The sequence below is a fragment of the Orcinus orca genome, chromosome 9 (assembly GCF_937001465.1).
Source record: "Orcinus orca chromosome 9, mOrcOrc1.1, whole genome shotgun sequence".
NCBI lineage: Eukaryota > Metazoa > Chordata > Mammalia > Artiodactyla > Delphinidae > Orcinus > Orcinus orca.
In genome coordinates, this window is record NC_064567.1 from 26,226,962 (window position 1) to 26,250,348 (window position 23,387).

General features: G+C 32.8%; 1 protein-coding gene across 2 annotated transcripts in view; it reads left to right on the forward strand.

Moving 5' to 3' along the window:
- POT1 (protection of telomeres 1) overlaps window positions 1-23,387 on the forward strand; it is an 82,125-nt gene that overhangs the window by 18,499 nt on the left and 40,239 nt on the right. For both annotated transcript variants that reach the window (XM_033420370.2, XM_004265486.4), the window contains 3 exons: window positions 2,971-3,084; window positions 3,865-3,912; window positions 5,874-5,988. In XM_033420370.2, the coding sequence (XP_033276261.1) occupies window positions 2,971-3,084; window positions 3,865-3,912; window positions 5,874-5,988 (277 nt within the window). The remainder of the gene's footprint in view (window positions 1-2,970; window positions 3,085-3,864; window positions 3,913-5,873; window positions 5,989-23,387) is intronic.

The window sequence follows — 23,387 nt, forward strand, 5'->3', positions numbered from 1 at the left end:
GATAAGACATTCTTGGTCCCAAGGATCTTACAGAGTTTTCAGGGCAGTAAAAACATTAAGAAAGTTTATAAATAACACACATGAAAAATATTAAAATGCGGCATAGGAGAGTTCAGAGGAAGGAAGAATTATTTTTCCTTCTTCCTTCTTTGGGGTACAAGCTAAGATAAACCTCCCAGGGAAGAAGCATTTACAGCCCAGATTTTAAAAGATAGGTACTCAGAAAATGCAAAAAATATATGTGGAAAAACATTGGGTATATAAGAGAATCTGATTTATTTTGTATTGAATGGAAGTATATGGAGATAAAGCAGGCAAAGTAACTTGGGATGAGATCACTGAGGGCCTTCAGTGCAATTTATATGTGTAAATTAAATATAAATTCATGTTTATAAATATAAATTTGGGAGGGATAAATTGGGAGTTTGGGATGGAAATATACACACTACTATATATAAAATAGATAACTAATAAGGACCTACTATATAGCACAGGGAACTCTACTCAGTACTCTGTAATGGCATATATGGGGAAAGAATCTAAAAAAGAGTGGATACATGTATATGTATAACTGATTCACTTTGCTGTACACCTGAAACTAACGCTGTAACTAACATTGTAAATCAACCATACTCCAATAAAAATTAAAAGTAAAATTAAATTAAAAAAATAAAACTAACGTAATAAATTGAACATTTATTTTTTATAGGTTTAATTTGTAGCTTAAAATTTTTTTAATAACTATTTTTTTGAAGTTTTGAATTTTATTTTTTTTTATACAGCAGGTTCTTATTAGTTATCTATTTTATACATATTAGTGTCTATATGTCAATCCCAATCTCCGAATTCATCACACCACCACTGCCCCCCGCTGCCACTTTCCCCCCTTGGTGTCCATACGTTTGTTCTCTACATCTGTGTCTCTATTTCTGCCCTACAAACTGGTTCATCTGTACCATTTTTCTAGGTTCCACATATATGTGTTAATATACGATATTTGTTTTTCTCTTTCTGACTTACTTCACTCTGTAGGACAGTCTCTAGATCCATCCACATCTCTACAAATGACCCAATTTCCTTTTTATGGCTAATATTCCATTGTATATATGTACCACATCTTCTTTATCCATTCGTCTGTCAACGGGCATGTAGGTTCTTTAAAAGTATTTTTGGTTCTTATTTCCATTTTGTCGATTGTATGCTAGAGGAAAAGTTGTAACCTTTTACTGAGTTTTGTTGCTAATGTTAGAATAGACTTTTGAAAAATTTTTGTTATGAATACTGATATCTTGCTTTTAATGATTTATTCTCTTTATTTAAAAATGTTTTCTCCATCATAAAAGAAATACTTTTATTCTTTAAGTTTGGTTTATACAGAAAAATTGAAAAATATGCATTTCTTCCCCTAACACTTTCATTTAGTGTATATCTTTCCATATATTTATGTTTAAGACATTTTAAAGTAAAATAAAAAATAAAATGAGATATGTTATTTTTTGTATTTTGAAGAGAATTTAGAACTGACCAATGATTTCCCTACTTCTGTTTATTCTCCTGTGTTAGCTTGATTAAACAACTTTACATCTTTGACTGAAATCTTAAGTTTTCATTTAAATCAGAATATACTGTTCAAAGGTAAATTGGAAAAACTGCATATTTTTCAGTTATAATAGTAATTTATTCCAGAAGCACTCTTGCTCTTTATTTTATTCCCCTTTAAAACTGCCTAAACCATGGTACAAACATAGAAAATCTTCAGTGGGAAGGAAAATTTTCTCCCACTTAACTGTGAAGCATTGTGTTTAATTAGCATTAACAGCACAGACACAATTATGTTTGCAGTCTCACCTGAAGAAAATAAAATGCAGAAATTTGCAGAGCTAAAATATCTGGATAGGGCCAGAGATTTTAGAAAGGCCATTTATGATCCTTCCTTTGATTCACAGATAGTTTATGGAGGGCCTACTTTGTGCCAAGCCCTGTAAATACAAAGCAGAATAAGACATGACCCTTGTCTTCAAGGTGCTTACAGCCTAATTAATGGACCTAAATAGAGACTCCTGGGGGTTGACACCACACTCATATGTGCAAAATAAAAATCAGTAATGCAGAAGAGTTCCATTTGGTAGAAATTAAGATTATTGAAGGAAGCTGCCTAAGGCCCAGGAATTTCTGTTTATCTTAAGGTTTTGGTGTTAAAATTAGAGGAGTAAGATAATAATGTGTGTGTGTGTGTGTGTGTGTGTGTGCACGCGTGTGTGCGTGTGTGTGTGTGTGTGTGTGTGTGTGTATATAAAATACAGCAAGACAAGACTCACTAAGTGTGGATGTTCCAGTATTTGGAAAATAAGAAAAGAGATTTAACTAAAGAATGAGAGAGGCAGGAATAAATGGAGATTGGCTTCTTCTTACTATTATAAACCTACGTGGAAAGAAAGTATCTTTGTTCTTATTAGTATGTAAATGGAAATGTCCTATTTATGTCTCATACCCTGGATCTTTATGCTCATGTTAGTTTTATAACAATATGGAGTTTTTGCAATAATGACATGTCTTTCTCAATGTAGTCTCTCAGAGATTTAGTTTCATTTAATTTCCATTCTTAATACTGTTGGCTCATTACTGTCTCTTCGTTGTGTTTATTCATGCACACTTATTCACATAAATTGAGATGAACATTGATGTTTGAAGCCCTAATAGATAAATAAAAATTTCTAAGTGATTTAGGTAGTGTTTTCCTGGTCCATTAAGAGGAGCACTGTACTTATCTATGGCTACATTGCTGATACCCTTTTGTAGGAGGTGGTAGTCTCAATCTTATATTCAGAAAGCATTAAGCAAGTTTAGGCTAACCAGCTTTTCATTTTATAGAAATGATTCCTGTTTTTACATAGTAATAAAAATAAGAATCTATATGGCATTCAGAATTATGGTATTTTGATGATTTTTAAATTATTTTTTTCTATATAGGACACCATTGCAGTGGCCGGATTTGTTATTTTGTCAGCATCTTCATCTACAAGCAGAGATGGTAAACTTCGCTTATTTTTGAAAGCATCTGAGGACTTCAAATCAACTGTTTATGTAAGTATGCAACTTTTTAGTCTCTAATTGTAGTTTTAATGAGCTAAAGTAATGGAATAGAAGTAGTATTTCTGTGTATCTGCAGATAAACTATTTAGTCTGACTGAATTATTGTAATTAAATATTTTAAGTTTAAAAATAAAAATCCTTTTCTTGGCTTTATATTTAGAATGATTCCAGGTAGCAGAGAAGGATCCCTTAAAGATAGTTATTTGTTACTGAAATTCTTAAAGCTTCGCAGACACTCTAAACCTGATCAATATATTCTTTGCAGTTATACTGTCATCCTCTTTTGATGGTCTGCTTGATTTTATCTTAAATTGATCAGGTGCCCCTTTTTAGGTAAAACTGATTTCCTCCTATTTCATTCTTTATGAAGGTCTTCATCCTCTCCGTCTCACTTCACCACCCCCCGCCCCCTCCCCACACAAACACACATACACTTTTAGAGACTGCCTGTTTGGTCAAGGCTGTCAGGTGGAGAAGTAGAGTTGGGTCAAGCTATGTGCCTGCAGACCAACATCTGCCTGTTTTGTTCTATTTTTTTGTCTGAACAGGGCATTTTATGGGCCAGGTGTGGTTCTGTGATATTAAAATTGGTGAATTAAACTGAAGCTTAGCTTAGACAACTTTGTACCTGCGACTCTTAATTTGTAAGCTATAACTTTATGCCATTCTGTGAACTGGAATATTATAAAACGTGTAGTTTTACTACAATTAAAGGTCTGTAATCACATTGAACATGTTTGTATACAAATAAGTCCTCTCTTTTTTTTTCAGGTTTATGTTAAATCCGTAAGAGATTTTTCTACAGAATCAATGTCTTTGGTAAGATGGTATTAATTTTAATTTAGAAATGTACACCCCACACACACATACATATATGTATTTGACCCACTTTATAGACTGATTTTGAAATAGTATCAATACAGTGGGAAAACATAATCTCTACTTTTTTGATATATAATGATATTACATTTGAGTTATATATTTCCCTGGTAATTAATACCTGGTTCATCTGTTGTCTGGAATATTTGCTGATATTTTGCAGAAGTTACGTACACAAGAAAATTAAAATGGAAAAGAAGTTTTATTGTGTGAAGACACTGGGATTTTTACGCCTTTTAAATCTTAGGCAAATTCATTTCTTTTGCTTTTCATCAGCTTATATTTAAACAGATTGTTATGTGCTGAATTGTGATTTGACAAATTATGTAATTTTAAGTAAAGAATTTTATTATACTTCTGATATATTTTGCTTTTTCTTTTAAATCATATTTTAAATATTTTATAAAATTTTGTCATCTCATAGCAATGGGAAGGTTCCCATTTTTAAAGGTGAGCTACTTGTAGCTGAGTGAAACTGGAAAGAAGGTAATATGTTGATAAAGTTTAGTTATGGCAAATGGGCTCCTTAGTTGCACAGGCGGGTTCCTTAGTTGTGGCACATGGGCTCCTTAGTTGCGACCCATGGGCTCCTTAAAATAAATTTTATGTTCTACCTTTAGTTTCTATTGGACAGAGTTCAAGGACTTTGCTTCTAGTTGACAGTGACTACGGGATACAGGTTTTAAATTCTGAATACTACCATAATTGTATAACTTAAATTTGTTATTTAGGGTAACTGTAACCAATAAAAGTATTGATGTACTTTTTAAAAAATATGAATTAACTCTGATATTAGTGTTTTTCAAAATTGTTATAGATAGGTCAGCTTCAAATATTTGATACATCCATGCACTTGTGGTAAGGCAGAAGTAAATGAGAGAGCCTCTGAACTTGGCAAAAACGGTTTTTCAGGAAGCTCAGGTATTCTGAACTATTAGAATATAACGTAGCTGCTCTGCACACACATACTGGCTTATTAACATTGAGAGCCAAATTACAATCAAGATGTTGATTGCTGGTTGTGAATTAACAAGTACGTTACATGGAAAACCATAATGGTTAGGGTCATTGAGCTGTGCTGGCCTTCCCATTCATCTCCACATTAGGGAGATATTTGTTAAGATAATATATTGGATCCAGTTAGTTTGCCAGCTGAGTACCTATTGTCTCTATTCTGTCCCATATGCTGACCATTGTTTTTCTTTCATTACTTTTTTTTAATATCATGGTTTGATGAGATTTCTAAGCAAGCCCTGCCCTTGTGTTTGACCTGAGGGATCAGCTTCCTTGAAAAAAACAATTCATTTTGATTTGATTTTTAAAATTTTAACTCTTAGTGTGATAGGTAACCTTATTTCCAGCTGGGAGTGAAGTGGGTGGGTGATGGGGCCAGATGTCTGAACCCTTTTCAGGATTGTTTGACTAACATCAGACGTTCTTGTGAAATCACTTCCCCTTTTCTTTCCAAACTTCTGTATAGTTATTTCAGAAAAATTTTTTTCTTTTATTACCATGTTTAATGTCTTTATATCATTTATAATCAAAATCTGGCTTTATTTAGGCCTTATTAAAATCTTCATAGCAGTATAGGAAAAAAAATAAATATATGCCACAAGTTTTGAAGTGATATTAGTTAAGGTTAAAAACCAGAACAAAAGTCTCTTAAACTGCATTTTTTAGAGCTGTGTACAAATTACACCATTTATAATCAAAGTTATTTATATGAAAAACTAGATGGTTTATATAGCAACCTTTATAAGCTGTGCATTTCTCCTTTTTTCAGGCTACAGTCTCTTTTTAGACACTTAGAAGGAAAAAATGCAGATCAGTTTGCTAACTTACAAATTTGATCATAACATGATTCTAAAATCTTAATACTTATATTCACTGTCTTTCTTTAGGTTCCAGCCACACATTATGTATATACACCCCTGAATCAACTTAAGAGTGGCATGATTGTCAATGTCTATGGTGTTGTGAAGTTCTTTAAGCCTCCATATCTGAGCAAAGGAACGGGTAGGTATTATTAAAATTGGTCAAGATTTTAATGGACTGGAACTGTTTTATTGGTTCAGGAACACAGCTCCTTCAGTACTCTAAGTCTTAGAAACTTAATTGTGATTTATAATTGTCAAACAATACTGATGCAAATTTTTTGGCCATTTTTACTTATAAAATAAGTATAGTCTATAAGTTGTAGAGAATAAATGAAGAAAAGAATGCTAAGCAGCAACATGACAGCATATGAAAGTATAAAATAGCCTATGAAAGTATAGAATAAGCTAGAAAAGGTAAATATATAGACACGTACAGAATATGTAATGCTGTTATGTAAATCATTTTAATTCTTGCATAGAAGTTAAAAGATAAATGTATAAAAAAGAGCTACCTGTAAACATGTGTTAGTGGTTACAACATAAAAAGATGTAAATTGTGACTAGGTAACATAAAGTATGTGTTGGGGGAGGGGACTAAAAGTGTAGAGCTTTTGCATATGATAGAAATTTATTTTTTATCAGTTTAAGATAGTTATAACTGTAAGGTGTTTTATGTAAATTTTGTGGTAACCAAAAAGAAAATACTTATGGAAGATACGCAAAAGAAAATGAGAAAGGAATCAGAGTAGGTCACGACAAAAAAAAATCAGTGAAACACAAAGGAAGACCATAAGAGAGAAAACAAGGGACAAAAGAGCTACAAGACAGACAGAAAAGAACAAAATGGCAAGAGTAAGTTCTTCCCTATCAGTAGTTACTTTAAATGTAAAAGGATTAAACATCCCAGTCAAAAGGCATAGTACTTGGGTTGTTTTTAAAGATAATTAAGGAGATATAACCTATTCTATATAAAAATGTAAGCTTTTAAACAGACTAACATGTAAAAGAATGAATCAAAAAAACGTGGATTTCAGCTTTCTGAGAGTTAATGTAGTTAACAGACAGGCACTTTCACCTTGGTTTAATTTAGTTCAACGAAATTTAACATTTATTGCTCTGTTTAGTCTAATTTGAAACAGCAACATTTGTAAGAGGCATCATTATTTTATGTATCATTAAGAAAAGCTATGCTTCACTGTCAATTGTAAGATATAACCATATTGTAAAGATGTTAAAAATGTGAAACAGTGGTGGTGTTGATGAAATATTGTCTTTATCGACTGTATGCCTGCCAGCTGCTGTGGCTCATGCTGGGAACACAAAGATGTTCTCAGTGAGTTAATATTTTTAAAAGATTTAATTTATTAAATTATACATATGCAAATTTTATTGTGGCATGAGCTCTAAGTTTACTGTTTGGTGGGGTGGATGGGGGGAAAAGTCTCATTTTCATGTGGTCAGCATTTTTTTTTAGTGTGTTTTAAAATTTTATTTTGAGCATTATTTGATTTTTTTTACATTATGAAATATATCAAACATACAGAAAATAATTAAATGACCCCTATATTATATTTACTGGGCAGATTTTACCATATTTGCTTCAGTTTTTTAATTTATTTATTTTTAACTTTTGTTGGAGTATAGTTGACAGAATATTTTGATAATGTGTAAAGACTTAGTTTATGTGCAAGTGGCTATGTGAAGACTATTGAATCTAGAGATGAGAAGTTTGAAATAGGTGGTAGCTAAGTCTGAAGACCGCAAAAGGATGTTTTATTGAAAACCCTGATTTCTGTTGTTTCAGTAGGAGGGGAAGAATTAAACGTTAAGGTTGAAGCAGAGAAATTTTGTTTGAATTTCTCAAATATTTTCATTCAACTTTACTCTTTTGCAGTCTACTTTCCACACCCCATCATGCCATTCAACATACATATGCATACTTTCACCTTAGTAGTTTCTTCTCATCATCGAATTTTTTTCCCCTGAATTTTACATTGCCCATTCTGTGAATTCCCTGTAGAGTGTAATCACTGCAGTCTTCTTCCAGTTGCCAGTGTTATCTGGCTAGCTTTAATAGGCCTGCCAAATTTAGGAATAAGCTACAATACTGGTAATAATGTTCATCTAACTTGGTAGAAGATATAATTTTAAAACTTTTTGCACTTGGTATGGTTCAAATGCTTATCATTGAAAGTTTTTAGTAAATTAATCAGCAAATACATTATTTTCAAAAATATCATGAAAGTATTACAGAATAAAATTATAGCTGTTTTTAAAACAGCTATGATGACTCAATTTTAGTTTGTTATTAGATAGCATAATCATTTTCTTCTGACAATGTTATTAAATCGTGTATATAATGAAAGCATTGGGAAACTGTAGTATTTATTATATATTCTATGTATCCTGTATCTCTTAGGTATATTTATAGTTAGATCCAGTCCTTTAATAAAAACATTCATGAGTAGTAATAAGCCAACTTTTATTTTAAAGATAATGTGTTTCTCTGTTTCTTCTGAGATACTAAATTAAAATGAATGTCATCAATTTTTTCTGAATATATTCATTAAAACTCTAAAATTTGTCTGACGATACAGCGAGATGTCTTTACTACTACCAAGATGGTAACATTTTAAAACTATCTGTCTTATAATTTTAGTTACACTTACATTTTTTTCTGTTGATAGAATTTATCCTTCAACATGCTGCAGGAGAGTCAGACAAATAGCACTGATTTTCGTGTTCAGGAAAGAATCAACTTCATTAGTATTACCACTGAGAAGTACTAAAATAAATGTACAGGAGTAATCCACAGCTGAGCCTTTTTTGTACTATATAAAGCAACATTATTTCACAAATACAGGGCCACAACCTAAATATTACATCTTGATGTACATAATAGTTATGTGTAGGAAAATTACCTTTATGCAACTCAAATTTAGATAGATGGAAAAAAGTTGATTCTCTTATATATCATTAGCTAGAATTTTTCATTAAAATTCATTTTATAAATGTTAAATTCAATGCAGTAGAAGCAATTTGGCGCAATTTAGCATCCTTCTTGACTAAAATTTTTCTTGACTTTCCTCTCATCCTCTGTAATAATGATTATACATGACCTGTAGCATACTGCTATCTTATTTCTGTAGCAAATGCTTTATTTCCCAAGCTTTATCTTCAGTCTTCGAGGAGTTGTAGCTTTTATTCTTACAGAAGTCTGTCAGTCCTGTTTTTAAAAGGACTATCGATGCTCACATTCTTATTCATCTGTGATAAGATTCATCATGAAAACTGAGAATTTCTCAAGGATTATGGAAACAGCATATATTAAAAGATCATCGTATCATCAAAATTGATTTTGATCATGACTCAGCAGGGGTACATAATGTGGCCTCTTTCATATAGGAAGACAAGGTTATTGCCACATTCTTGGGATTTTGAGATTTTATAGCAGTTATCTTCTCTGAAAGCAGTTACTTCTCTGAAAGCAGTTACTTCTGCTTCTCTCGCACCGTTACTTTTGCTTTGAAGAGCCGGGTAGGTAGAGCTACGTGTGCAGTGTTTTGCCCTGCACAGATAACATTGGGCATTTTTCTTAGATAACATGTATAAAGGAGTTTAATTTTAGCTTTGTCTCAGATTTTAAGGAGTATCTTAATTTTTTTTTTGAAACTTGAGACACCTTTACTCTGTTCTTATTGTCTGTTCTTGCTAAATAAGGTAAGTAGAGGCAGGCCATAAAATATATCCATCCAGACTTGTTAATAGTATGTGGTCCTGCTTGCTTGGTTAATATCATAATGCCTGCTCACTCTGAGCAAATGCGAAGAGTAGAGAGAACACTGTTTGTGCTTATTCTTCCTAATATTTGAGTCCAGAGGAAGGGAGAGAATAGTCAGAGTATTCATAGCATCAGTTTTTACTGTTCACTTCTTTTTTTATTTTCTTCTCTGTCCAACTTTGAGACCCTAGAGGTCTCAGCCTTTTCATGCCACATAATGTGGCACATCACCTGTGGCTCCCTAGCTTTCCTCAGGAATGCTCTATGTTGCTAAACTATTTTCACACCTCCTCCCATCAAAAATTCTCAATATTAGAAAAGCAGCTTGGTTAAACTGAACAGTTTTGGATGTTACAGTGTTTCTACAAGCAGACTTATGCTATTCAGTTTCTTAGAAAAAGGACACCTGTTTTAGCTACTTACTGAGCATTATAATCAAATTACTAAAATTGTATCCAAAACATTGGATTTCTAAGAGCTCCTATCTGTTTCACTTACTTTTAGTTCTTAGGATAGAGTGATAGGATATAGAGCCCTAGGATTTTTTTCTTTTCCTGTTCTGTTAAACATTCCAGCTAACTCTGGATTGCTAATTTTGGCTCTGTAAAAGTACTATTTTCACTTATGAGAATGACTTGCCATTTATGCATTAATGTTATGTAGCATAATCGTTTGAATATTTTTGTTTTGCCTGAGTGATATTGGTTGCCTATTAATGATTATGTAGTTAGTGTCTTTTAATTTCTTAAAGTATAATAATTAACTCCCACATATTCCACAGTAACATGGTTGAAAAAGAATTTATTAATTACTGAATGATTAATGACTCATTGGTATTCCATAAGATCCAGGAGCCTTTCTGATTCATCAAAGGGAGATTAAAACTTCTAGTACAACATAAAATTGTATGTAATGTTTACTTATATTTTTTATTTTTTAAAATTGATAACGCATCTTTAGAATTTTTAACCCTTTTGTAGTCCTACACCTTTATGAAAATGTGATGACAGTTATAGAGCCTGTCCTAGAAAAATTCACATGCATGCTTAAACACTTAAATATACAATATCAAAGTTCATTCCCTGCTGCCTCTGAGCCTCAGATTGCAAAATCCTGATCTGTGGTATGTTCATACTCACTTATTTGATTATTCAGTTAATGTCAAAACTACAACATACATTTTGGCTTAATGTATGGCATTTAAAACAAAATAAATGAATGCACAGTTTTGCTTTTCAGTTTGCTCATTTGTTCATTTATTCAACAAACATTTATTGAGAACTTTCTGTGTGCCAGGTGTTATATTTTATAGACATGAGACATTCAAAGATTATGTGATTGTTTCCACCCTCAAGAAAGTAAAGTCTGTAGTTAAGCAGATAACCATTATAAATCAATGATTATAATTATTCATGATTTCACTTTGGTTTTAGTCTTTCCCCAATTTGTAAAACTCTACTTGTCCATTTTATTGTTGACTATGTAAAGCAGAATCTTCGTTGTAAAATGTACCATGCTTTTTGAATGTGTGTTTTAAAGTTGAATGATGGATTTACCTTTTATATAAGATGCAGGTTGTGGGCAGGCACAGAGTTTTCCATTTCCCAAGGGCTAAAAAATGATAATATCTAGTTGAGTGAGGTAAGAATCTTCAAGTGCTTGGCTATCTTGCTTTCAGGAATGGAGGGCATCCAGGGCACAGCTAGTCATCACTTATCTCTTTAAGGATTTGGAAAGGTGAGCTAAGCCTCTCTTCAGCACTGTTTTCCAGCTATTCTGTCCGTGCCAGTAGGAAGTAGGTTTCCACTTGGAGAAAGAAGTTGAAGAAAGATCTTTCTTCCCCTGTCACTGAACCTTTGTGTGGCTTGCTTTCTTATATTCAAGAATGACTTCTTTGATGAAGCTTAAAGCTTCTATTTGGCTTCCTGTCCATATCCTAAGAATCTGTCTCTCATGACCTTTTCCTCTAAAAATTATTAGCCTGTTTATTTAGGATGTTACCCTTATTTTTCATGAGTTTTTTAATTTGAATTATTTTCATGAATCATAAAATCAGTACTGTTTTCCCATTTTTTCTTGAAACTCGTGTTATATTCTTTTATTCATTAAATTAAAAAATGTGTTTGCTAGCCTTGTGTAGCACTGTACTGTACTTAGTTGTTTTCTATAGACTCATAGGTTGTTGTCCATAGATAAAATAACTCTCAGAGAGTTTACAAGTGCGGGAGACCCAAATGTAATCAGCTAGCTAATAGAAGGCACAGTCTTATGCTGTGACTAAAGGAATAAGCAAAGTGCTTTCCGAGTGGGAATGGAGAGATTAATGCTAACAGGGGAAAAGCTTCTAAGAGATGTAGCATTTTAGCTGAACTTTAAAGGGTAAATTGGATTTTGATAGACGAGGAAGAAGAGGCCAACATTCCAGAGTTTGAAAATAGCAACAAAAGTTGTCAGATTTATAATGAAAATGTGAACTAGTGCTGAAGCAGTTGACTTAAATATAATTTTAAGCAATAGAATGTCAGCAATATATTGATGCATAATTTTATGCTCTTGTAGCAGTCTTTTTTTAGGGATCGTTATTAAGGACCTATGATACTTTTGTGGTGTACATTTTGTTTATATTCTTGAAGAAATTTTTTTTTAATTCTATGTTTTATGGTTTCCATATGTGGTAAAACTGGCTTGTTCAGATTGTATTGGTTATATATGCAATCAGCTGTATTTATATGCTATACTGTCATGTAGTTGGCAATTTGTCTTTGAAAGATTATGTGTTCAGAATTATTACAAATATATCTCAAGTGGCTATCAGTGGAATACTTTGTTACATTACTTCTCAGGTCAAATGGATTCTGGTAATATTCAGGTTCACAAAAATTACTTTCGAGTTACAAGTTACTTTGATTTCCATCTGCATTGTTAGGATTTTCTTCTACTTCAGTGTATTAATTTCCCTCCCAACTTTACATATCATCAATTAAGAAAATCCAAGTATATTCTCTTCCTTATTTTTCAGTTTGTTCATCCTTTTGCAGTGGTTTCTGGCAGCTTCTTATATATAAATGATAATCTCTTTTTTGTCATTATGTTACAGATGCTTTTCGCAGCATTTTAGTTTTGTGCTGGTAGTTTTTGAAATTTAAATCTTTAAAATGCTTGTGGAGTCATAATTTGTTTATTTGGAAAGGCTTACCTATTAGAAGATCTGAAAACTATTACCCTATATTTCCTTAAAATTATTATTATATATTTTTTAAAACTGCATGTATTGCCTGGAATTTTGTTTTTTATGTAGTGTGCAGTGATCTCACTTTTTGTTGGTAACTGCCTTGTTTCAAAATCATTTATTAAATAATGTCATGTTTAAATCATGTATAATTTCTATACCGCTATATAAGGATCCGTGGAGCAACATCTAACAGAGCGTCTGAGGTGAATTTTCTTCTCCCAATATGTGACCTGCAATAGGTCTCCTCAAAAACAAGGAGGGCTATTTAGATGTTGCCCAATTTTTAATCATTAGGCAGAGTATTTGCTACAATCTCTACATGAATATTTGAGGATGTTTGGGTTGGTAGGATTCTTTATCCTCAATTCTGATTTACTGTGTAATAATATAGTTTGCTTGTTAATCTCAGTCTTTTTGTTTCTTCATTCATAATTTTAATATACTTTTAAGCCTTACAGAAATATATTGGGTGCATTTGCCATATACATACTGGTATCAGGATTTAAAAATATTTGAAATCAGATTAGGATTTATATGAAACTCTACCATAAGTTGTGATTTTTTTTTCCTACAGGTAGAATAAATGGTGTCAGTTTCTTAAAGGGTGTGTGTGTGTGTGTGTGTGTGTGTGTGTGTGTGTGTGTGTGTGTGTGTAATATATCCCTAGTGCATTTTGTAAGATGAATGTTAAACGTACGTATTATTAATAATTTATCAGTACTTAATAGAATGAATATAAAATTCATAAAATAACATTTAATTCACTAGAGGAACTAGTCACTTGTCCTAGTGCTTGGATTTTAATGAAGAAGTATAATGAGTTTTAGCTTATAAAGGAATATGTTAGAAGTTAAAGTAGTTTGCCTCTCATTTGAACTTTTATTATTATCACTTTAAATTATTCTCCTTATTTATACATTAATCATAGTATTTTTATTTCTACAAGTGTCAGTTTTCTTTTGGAAGTATAATATGCTGTATATTTGAGATACTTATATAGCTTTTAAATTTTCCTTTAAATGAAGCTGAAGTGTAGTAGACTTAAATAAAATTATGTTATACTAAGTTCATGTTTATATATTTATTGTGAAATTGTTTGAAAGCTCGAATGCATATAAATTCTAAGCATTGCTATATCTAGTCCAGTATATTGAAGTTCTGCTGAATATGTTATTAATTGTCCTATTTCCACAATAGATTTCATCTTTGAATAATTGAACCTGTTGCTACTTTTAAACCACATAAGGCTCTAAAGTCATGAAGAAGACTCTCTCTTTCCACTCAGAGACTAATTTCACTCCCATCTCCAGCTAGTGAAATTTTTTAATACAAAATTAAGAATAAAAAGAGTTTAGAGGTATTATAATACCTCTGTTTATGAACCACAGAGGTTGACCCTTTTGCTCTGTAAAATTTGTATTGCCTGCATTCTTCAGGGGCATGGCCATCTAAATAATAACATTGCAGCTCTTATTTACTAAATTCTATGATGTCTTTCATATGATTATCGTTTCTGCTTTACAAAATACCCTAAGTGTGGTGTTGCATCGCCTCTATGTTATAGATGTGGAAACTTGGAAGTGGCACTGGTCATGCTTTCTCCTGTTCCAAAAGACTTTTAAACAAATCACATATTTTGCCGGTTACCAGCTCGCAGTTTCATACACTGTTCAGGAATGCCACTTCTTTGTGGGCATTCCTGGCTGTTGCTCATCAATATGAAGCTTGAAGCCCAATTTTATGAGTCTTAGAATCAGCAAAACAAATATCAGGTGGCTTAGTTGGGGAGTATTCCTAGGATAATAATCTAATTGGTAGCTGTACTAGTAACTTCCTCTTTGAAATTTGAGGAGAGTTTGGTTGTGATTAAGAATAGGTTAGAGTAGTTTTAGTAGTACCTAAGAGCTGAAAGAAAAATATGAACAAGCAAGATAAATAATATCTATAAATTACATGGCACTTAAACATGTATTTAGTGCCTTAAAGCAGCTGTTTAACCAGATACTGATAGTCCCTTTTTTTACAAACAGCTTTACTGAGATTTAATTTACATCTAATTTACTCATTTAAAGGATACAGTTCAGTAGCTTTAGTATATTCATGGGGTTGTGCATCTACCACCACAGTCAATTTGTAGAACATTGTAGAACATTTTCATGTCCTCCGGAAGAAACTCTGCATCTCTTAGCTCCCAAATTCCCCGTATTCCTCCCAGCCCTAGGCAACGATTAATCTACTTTCTGTCTATAGATTGCTTATTCTAGACTATTCATATTAATGGAATCATAATATCTGATAGTTTGTGACTCATTTCTTTCACTTAGCATGCTCTCAAGGTTCATCCATGTTGTGGTATGTATCAGTACTTCATTTCTCTTTGTTACTGAAAAGTATCCCATTGCATGGATGGACCACATTTTATTTATCCATCTGTCACTTGATGGACATTTAGGTTCTTTCTGTTTTTTGGTGTTACAAATAATGCTGCTATGTACATTCATATATATGTTTTTGTGTGGACATCATGTTTTCATTTCTCTTAGGTATATACCTAAGAGTGGAATTGACAGTCTTTTTGAGTATTTTTTTTCTTGTAGGCCGTTTTTCTTATCAGAAATAATTGTTGAGTTGCTTTGAATATCATGATCTTTTATCTTCTATACTAAGTTCATCTTGAAATTTCTTAAATTGGTCGTGTAAATATTACTGCATTTGATGCTGGACTGTTTACATACTAGTACCATTACTTTGAAAAATTGAGTTCTTGAAAGATTAAGTATTAAATAAAGACATTGTAGTGTACTTTAGTGTCTTTTCCTATTTCAGAGTATTACGCTATTAGTCCTTTATTTCCAGTATCCTTTTTGTATGTCCACCATTAATCTAGTTTAAGAGTTGGATTTTTCCTTAAGGCACTGGATAGTGTAAAATTTAGGCTTTGCATGACAGGTAGTCTCTGTCACAACTACTCAGTTGTGCCTTATAGCATGAAAACAGCCACAGACAATGTGGAAATGAATGTGTAGCAATAAAACTTGATTTTACAGAAGTCAGCTGGCCCACAGGCCATAGTTTGCTGACCTCTGATCTCATTCATGGTTATGGTTTTTGTCAAATTTTAAGAAGGATTCAGACGGTACAGCACATGTGTTTATATTTGCTCCCAAGTTACAATTAAAATGATGATTTAAAAAGATATAATTTTTAATGTCAAACCAAATGGATGAGGAGATCATAGTTAACAAAAGATATCAGCAAGACTTCATATGCTGACATTTGTATGATTGATGGTAACTGATTCAACCACGAAGAGTGAATTTCATTTTTATGGCCATGAGCAAACACCACCATACAAAAAGATCTCCATTCTGTTTGCAGTCAGTCCTCATTGCCATCCCCAGTCCTAGGCAACCGTTAACTTGCTTTCTATCTCTGTACCTTTCTGGACACTTCATATAGATAGGCTCACTTTGCTTCTGGTTTCTTTCACTTAGCATAATGATTTTGAGGTTCCATGTTGTAGCATGTATCAATAGTTTATTCCTTTTTATTGATGAATATAAATATACTTTTATAGTTATTTTAAAAATTAATCTTACTGTTTTGTCTCCCTTATTTTAAACACAAACTCTGTGAAGATAAAGACCATTGCTAGTCTTAGTTGAAATTCTTACACCTAGGTGTACCATCTATGACCTATGGTTGCTCAATGCATAGAGTAAAACATAAGAGGAAAACTCCCCCAGGTTAATTTCAGAATAACATTTATGAACTCATAAATATATCTGTCTACCTATCGCATCTGTGTGTGCATGTATATTTATCTATATATTAGAACTTATATCTATCGTAATATTTACGCTTCTCTTTCCTGCCTCCCATGATCTTTTTCAACATTATAAAAACATGAGTGGAAATTATGTTAACCTCACACCAGGATAATAAAGAGAGTGCTGTTATGTGTGTATTGTATAGCAAGTATCCTTGTAAACAAGTAAGATTGTAGCATATAGTATTGCCTTAGTTCAGTGATTTGCCTTCATGGCTTTTACTTTAGTATTTCAATAATAAAATTTTATACAAGTGGAAAACTGTTGATGAAGTACTGATTGATTTAAAAACAACAACACTCTACAACATAAGCTTAAGAGAAATTTTTAGTTGTTTTACCATAGACAACTTACTCTGCTTCTCTTGCTTAATTTGTTTATCTGAAAATGGAGATGATGATGGTCATGGTCTCTCATGGAATTTGCTGTAACAATTGAAGTAACATATGCAACTGTACCTGTAATATGGTAACAGCCAGTTGCAGTAGCTATTAATAGATATGTGAATTCTTTGTAAGGTAAATATTATTTTAATTTTCAAATCTTGAATTGCATATGTAGAAAACATAGTTAGAAAATCAATGATAGATTGCCTCAGTGAAGAACAGCACTTGTTGTAATAATATACAATAGAATAGATTTCAACTTACTTTCAATAAATAAATGCCTAATTACCTCAAAAAAATAAATAAATACAAACAACAGCGCCCTAGTAGATAAAAAGGTGGTGAAGCAACTTTCATGGAGGAATTTTTTTGTGGATTATATAATTTTTTTGTGGATTATATAAATATATAAGCATGCATGCATGCATGCTTCTTTGATTAAAGACCTTACTTAGATGAACTACCAGCTTTCCCTTATAATAAAACTCCAAGGCAATTTACACTTAATCATACTGAGGAAATTAGGTGAATTGCTGAAGATCGCAGAATGTAGGGCTTAATTTATCATTTGTTACCTTTTCTAGATTTACATCAAGTTAAATGAAGTATTACCTAAGTGTTAAAGTAGTTAAAATACTTCGTCAACAGTTTAAACATGAAGTCTTACTGAAGCTTTAAAGTCAATTCTTTTTTTTTTTTTTTTTTTTTTTTTTGCGGTACGCGGGCCTCTCACCGTTGTGGCCTCTCCCGTTGCGGAGCACAGGCTCCGGACGCGCAGGCTCAGCGGCCATGGCTCACTGGCCCAGCCGCTCCGCGGCATGTGGGATCCTCCCGAACCGGGACACGAACCCGTGTCCCCTGCATCCGCAGGTGGACTCTCAACCACTGCGCCACCAGGGAAGCCCTAAAGTCAATTCTTTTTTTTTTTTTTTTTTTTTTTTTTTTTTGCGGTACACAGGCCTCTCACTGCTGTGGCCTCTCCCGTTGTGGAGCACAGGCTCCGGACGCCCAGGCTCAGCGGCCATGGCTCACGGGCCCAGCCACTCCACGGCATGTGGGATCTTCCCGGACCAGGGCACGAACCCTGTCCCCTGCAACGGCAGGCGGACTCTCAACCACTGCGCCACCAGGGAAGCCCCTAAAGTCAATTCTTTATCAGAGTTTAAATATGTATTTTTAGAGGTTGTTATTTAGATAAACTAAGAAAGAATACTGATTTATTAAATGTCTCTCTACTCTCCCTACCTTCCCTGCTGATACAGGCTATCAAGAAAGTAGACTTAAATTACCTCTTAGCTCTGTAACTTTATTATTAAAATATTAATTTGTAAGTTGACTCTAACTTCACAAGATGATTTTTCTTTCATTTGGGAATGAGTAAAAAATGAGGCATGGGGAAAATAAATATTTTTATCATTTTATGTAGTCATTATTGAAGGATTATTTACTTACTTGGTGAAACACTTTACGTCTTTGGAGAAGTTAAATAAAACTTACTCTAGCAGTTTGCCTTGTTAGTATTTGTTAAAATGAGTAGCTTGGTTTCCAGTTATGTCATGAATCTAATGGTAATTTGTGAAAGAACCTGAAAGCTATTTAATATTTCATTTATATTACTTCTTTATTGTCCTTGAGAGCAAATTATTGGACAGATTTTTTTAAATGCCACTTGTTTCTTGAATCTGAATTTTTGTTTCCTTCTTTTATAACTATATACATATCTAAACCCAAAAATATGTATATAAAATATGTATATAAAATTTTATTTTGAAACTCCTCATTATTTTATAGATAACCTTAGGAGACTCTGAGAATTTCCTCATGTTTAGTTATGCTATTCTGGAGAGCTTGCCTTGTAGCAGGTAGATGCTATTTTGAAGAATATTGCTACAGTAAGTCTGTCTGGGCCTGCAGCTCAGTAATTGAATTGATTGTGTGTGTGGGCATGCCTGTAAAGAAAATACTTAAGGTTAGATTTAATATACTAAGAAGTAAACTTAGGTGAGGTCATTTTAAATTCTGCTTTTTCAATCCTTGATGTTAAGAAAGTAGTTTTTTACTTGATAGTTCTCTATATACACATCTGTGTATCTGTACATATATTTACATATAAGCATTTTTTAACAACTCAGAAATATCCATAGATAATGTGGTAGCACTAAAAGTCTTTGCTAAGAGTAGTGAAATATTTTAAGAATGCTGTTTTAATTGTTTGTAATTTGGTATGGGGAGAACAAAATATGAGCAGGAAAAATAATTCCACATTGTAACAGTAGTCCAAAATTAAGCTGTGGAAATAGAGCAATAAAACAAATCTGAGAAATAATGTACATACAGGGGGCTTTTATAATTTTTCAGTTTATCTTTCCAGTGTGCAGTATTTGTGAGTGCAATTTATGTACCCTTTCCCTTAGTCACTGCACCAGATGTTTATAAAATACACTGCTGTAATTACTTGAATAAGGCAAAACATTTTAATTTATTGATGTGGAGTCCTAAGCTTTGTTGTGAATACTTTTGAAATGCTTTTTGGAAGAGTTAACATAACACAGAATTACAGTGGGTAGGGATATATTAATGTCACCCCACCTTCCCATCTCCCCTTCCCTGAATGAAAACACACAAAAAATTCTCTTTGGTTAAAAAATGAAAAGAATTAAGAAAAAAAGTAGGAGTTTGAAATAGAGAAACAGTGAAAAGTAGCTTATGCATTGGAGTATTTCTTATAATTATTTTATACTTTTAATTCTTTAGTTTTAGGGATATGAAATATTTTGCTTTATTTGGAAAACAGTATCAGGACTTCATAGGATTTGTGTATATGCTTGGATGTTATTACTAGTTGAAAAACAGTGAGTTTGATTTTTAGAGTGGAATGATAAACTGAATACATATTCTTTGCTTTGCAGAAATGTCATGATAAGAAAGCTCGTATTTTATGCTAAATATTTGAAAGATTTATTGTCATTTATATGTATTATATAAGTTAGATTTAAGCAAAATATTAATGGGAACATGTAACAGCCATAAAATAAGAACTTAGAAATACAAATGAATTTCTATCAACACTAGAAATAGTTTTGATCTTTTAATCATAAACAGAATGTATACACCCCAATCTCTACCACCACCTTAGCAGCTATCCATCAGTTTTTAGCTGAATCATCAGGCTTCTGATTTCCAGTATACGTGATACTTTTGAAAAACTGGTATCATCAGACACAATTACCTTATATAACTGAAAAGAAGATTCATGTAGAGTTATAGATAGGAGAACACTCCAAGCTGAGAAAAGAACAAAGATCAAAACTAGGGTTTATTGATTTATTTATTTTCCTTCATAGTACTGTCAATTGGTTTGGTATCAGGAAGCATCAAAATGGGATTTTACTCTTATGATTATTTTTTTCTCTCTCTCTTGTAAGTAATAACAAAGAGGGAGATAAGAAGGCAAGAAAGAGAAAGTCTAGAACAGTGGATTGCCAGGAGATAGGGTAGATAATGGGGAGACAGGAACTGCTGAAGAGAATGTCCCAAGACAACAGTGAACTGTAGTCCTGAAGAGCTGTCTGCCTCTTCATCAAGTGAGGCTGTAAGTTCTCTAGTTTTCTCAGTAATACTTCATTTAAAATAACTTGGGGATCTAATCTACATCAGCTTTTAGCAAAGCATTTTCAGTGGGAGAACTACCAATTCTGTGAAACATTCCATGAAAAAGTGGGAAATTTTGCATACTGTATCTGGCTCTTGAGATTCACGGTGCATTATTAACACGTTATCACCTCTGAAAAGATTTAATAAAGGAATCTGTTTAACTTTACTTTTAACATAATTTTACTTGGAATTACTTGAACATGGAACCGTTTTTAATGTACTCTGATTCTTGTTTGCTGAAACTATTGTCTATAGAATCAAGCTTAGAGATTATCGACCTAGATTAAAGTTGATAGAGCTTCACTTTCAAGCAATTCATTATCCATATTTTTTTTAACCTTTATTTATTGTGAACAGGGAAGGGGTAGGACCAATTCTTACTTCTTTGCAATTTTGATTATCGTAGAATTGCAAGGGACTGTCTGTGTAGTGATCTATATAAAATGTAGTACTTTATGAATTTTCACTTGCAGAAAGTATAATATTGTTGATGTCCTAAATCAGTGCTTCTTAAGCTTTTTATATTCCTAAAAATTATCAGGATCTCAAGGAGCTTATATTTTTATGGATCACAGTTATAGATATTTAAACATACTGGAAATTGAAAGTGAAAAACTAACATATTTAATGACATTTAATAATTCATTTAAACCAAAAATAGTCTATTGTAAAACATAAGTAACTAATGAAAAATATATTTTCCAAAACTATGAAGTGTGGTATTGTTTCACATTTTTGATGATATTTTTATCTTTAAAAAATAATGAAAGTAGCAGGATTCTCTTATCCCTTCAATCTGTTACAACATGTTATTTCAGTTGAGATACATAAAAATTTCTGGCTTCACACAGCTATGTAGTTGGAAAAGGGAAGAGGACTTTTATAAAAGTCTTCAGGTAATTTTGGATATTCTTTGATAACCTTCTTAAAGGTTGGTTACAGTGAGGAATCTGAAACCATAGCAGTGAACTTCATATTCTATTGAATTAAAATCCATTGATCCATCTTGCAGTTTGAATGGATCTTTAAATCATCCATGATTTGTAGTGCATAGGTCATTTGAAAAAAAACATTTCCTGATGGCAGATCTTCTATATGTTGACCCATTTCATTGTACAGTATCATACAATACCAAAATATAACAGTTATTTCTGTCACCAGTCAATTTTATCAGAAAAGTCTTGGACGCAAGAGGGAGGAGATCTGGGGATGTATGTATATGTATAGCTGATTCACTTTGTTATACAGCAGAAACTAACACACCATTGTAAAGCAACTATACTCCAATAAAGATGTTAAAAATTAAATTAAATTAAATTTTAAAAAGTCTTTGAATATTGAGAAACCATCAATATCATGGTAGAAGGTGGAACTTTTCCAATGTTGTAATTTTAGCCTAAAAACTTTGGTTTTATCATTGGCCAAAAAATGCCAGTTTTCTTTGAACTGAAAGATTAATTCCATTCATTTTTGTAAAAACATCTGACAAATACCAGAGCTTGAATAACTAAAATTTTTCCGTCAGTCATCCTTTTAAATAAAAATGCTGTACCATGAAAAGAATGTGGCTAGTGTAACTCATAAACAATCACACAAGTGTTTTTCCTTAAGATGACCATCATACTTTGGTAAGCAGTTGAAATATTTTGCTTCCCATTTCACCACGTAAAATATTAAAAAGACATGTACTCAAGGATCAAATATAAGAAATTTTTAATGCTTCATCAAGAATGGCCTTATTCTTTAGTAAAACTGTTGTGGTTTTTGTTCTAATGTTAGTGTGTGTTGGTGAAGGATACAGTGACCACTACTACAGTTTGAGGCTACTGCCTTGATTCTTGCCAAGACACCAGCAGTTTTACTCACCATTGCTTCTATACCATCAGTCCGATAGGTCAACACAATTGAAAAGGCAAATAACATCTTAATATTACTATGAAAATAGGTTTGAATTTATGGAGCCCCCCAGTGGTTTGCAGAGCAAACTTTGAGAACTGTTACCCTACAGGAACTTGAACATTTCTTCAAGCTGACACAGTGAGCTTCTTTATCCTAATTTTTTTTTTTTTTTTTTTTTTTTGCGGTACACGGGCCTCTCACTGTTGTGGCCTCTCCCATTGCGGAGCACAGGCTCCGGATGCGCAGGCTCAGCGGCCATGGCTCACGGGCCCAGCCGCTCGGCGGCATGTGGGATCTTCCCGGACCGGGGCACGAACCCGTGTCCCCTGCATCGGCAGGCGGACTCTCAACCACTGCACCAACAGGGAAGCCCTATCCTAATTTTTAAGTGAGGTATTAGATCTTCTTGACCCTTGATTACCATTTTGATCCATTAAAATTGTTCTATATTATCTTGTAATTTTTGAATAAGTGGTTAGTGCTATATTCTACCTTATAGCTTTTTCAGAAACTCTTTGTGTTCCAAATGAAATTTCTCTTGAGGACCAGATGCTCTTGTTAACTACAAGATATTTCTCTGTGGAAGGTTGATAGCACCATATCTAAAAACAACTCATTGAGATTCCAGTGGAAATTAAAATTGGAATTCCTTTGCAATCCCTTACATCTATACTTTTGATTTTATGTTCTGACTGTGATCCGTTTGGCACTGTATCTTGGCAAAGTATCTTCATGTACTTCGTTAAGACAGATTCT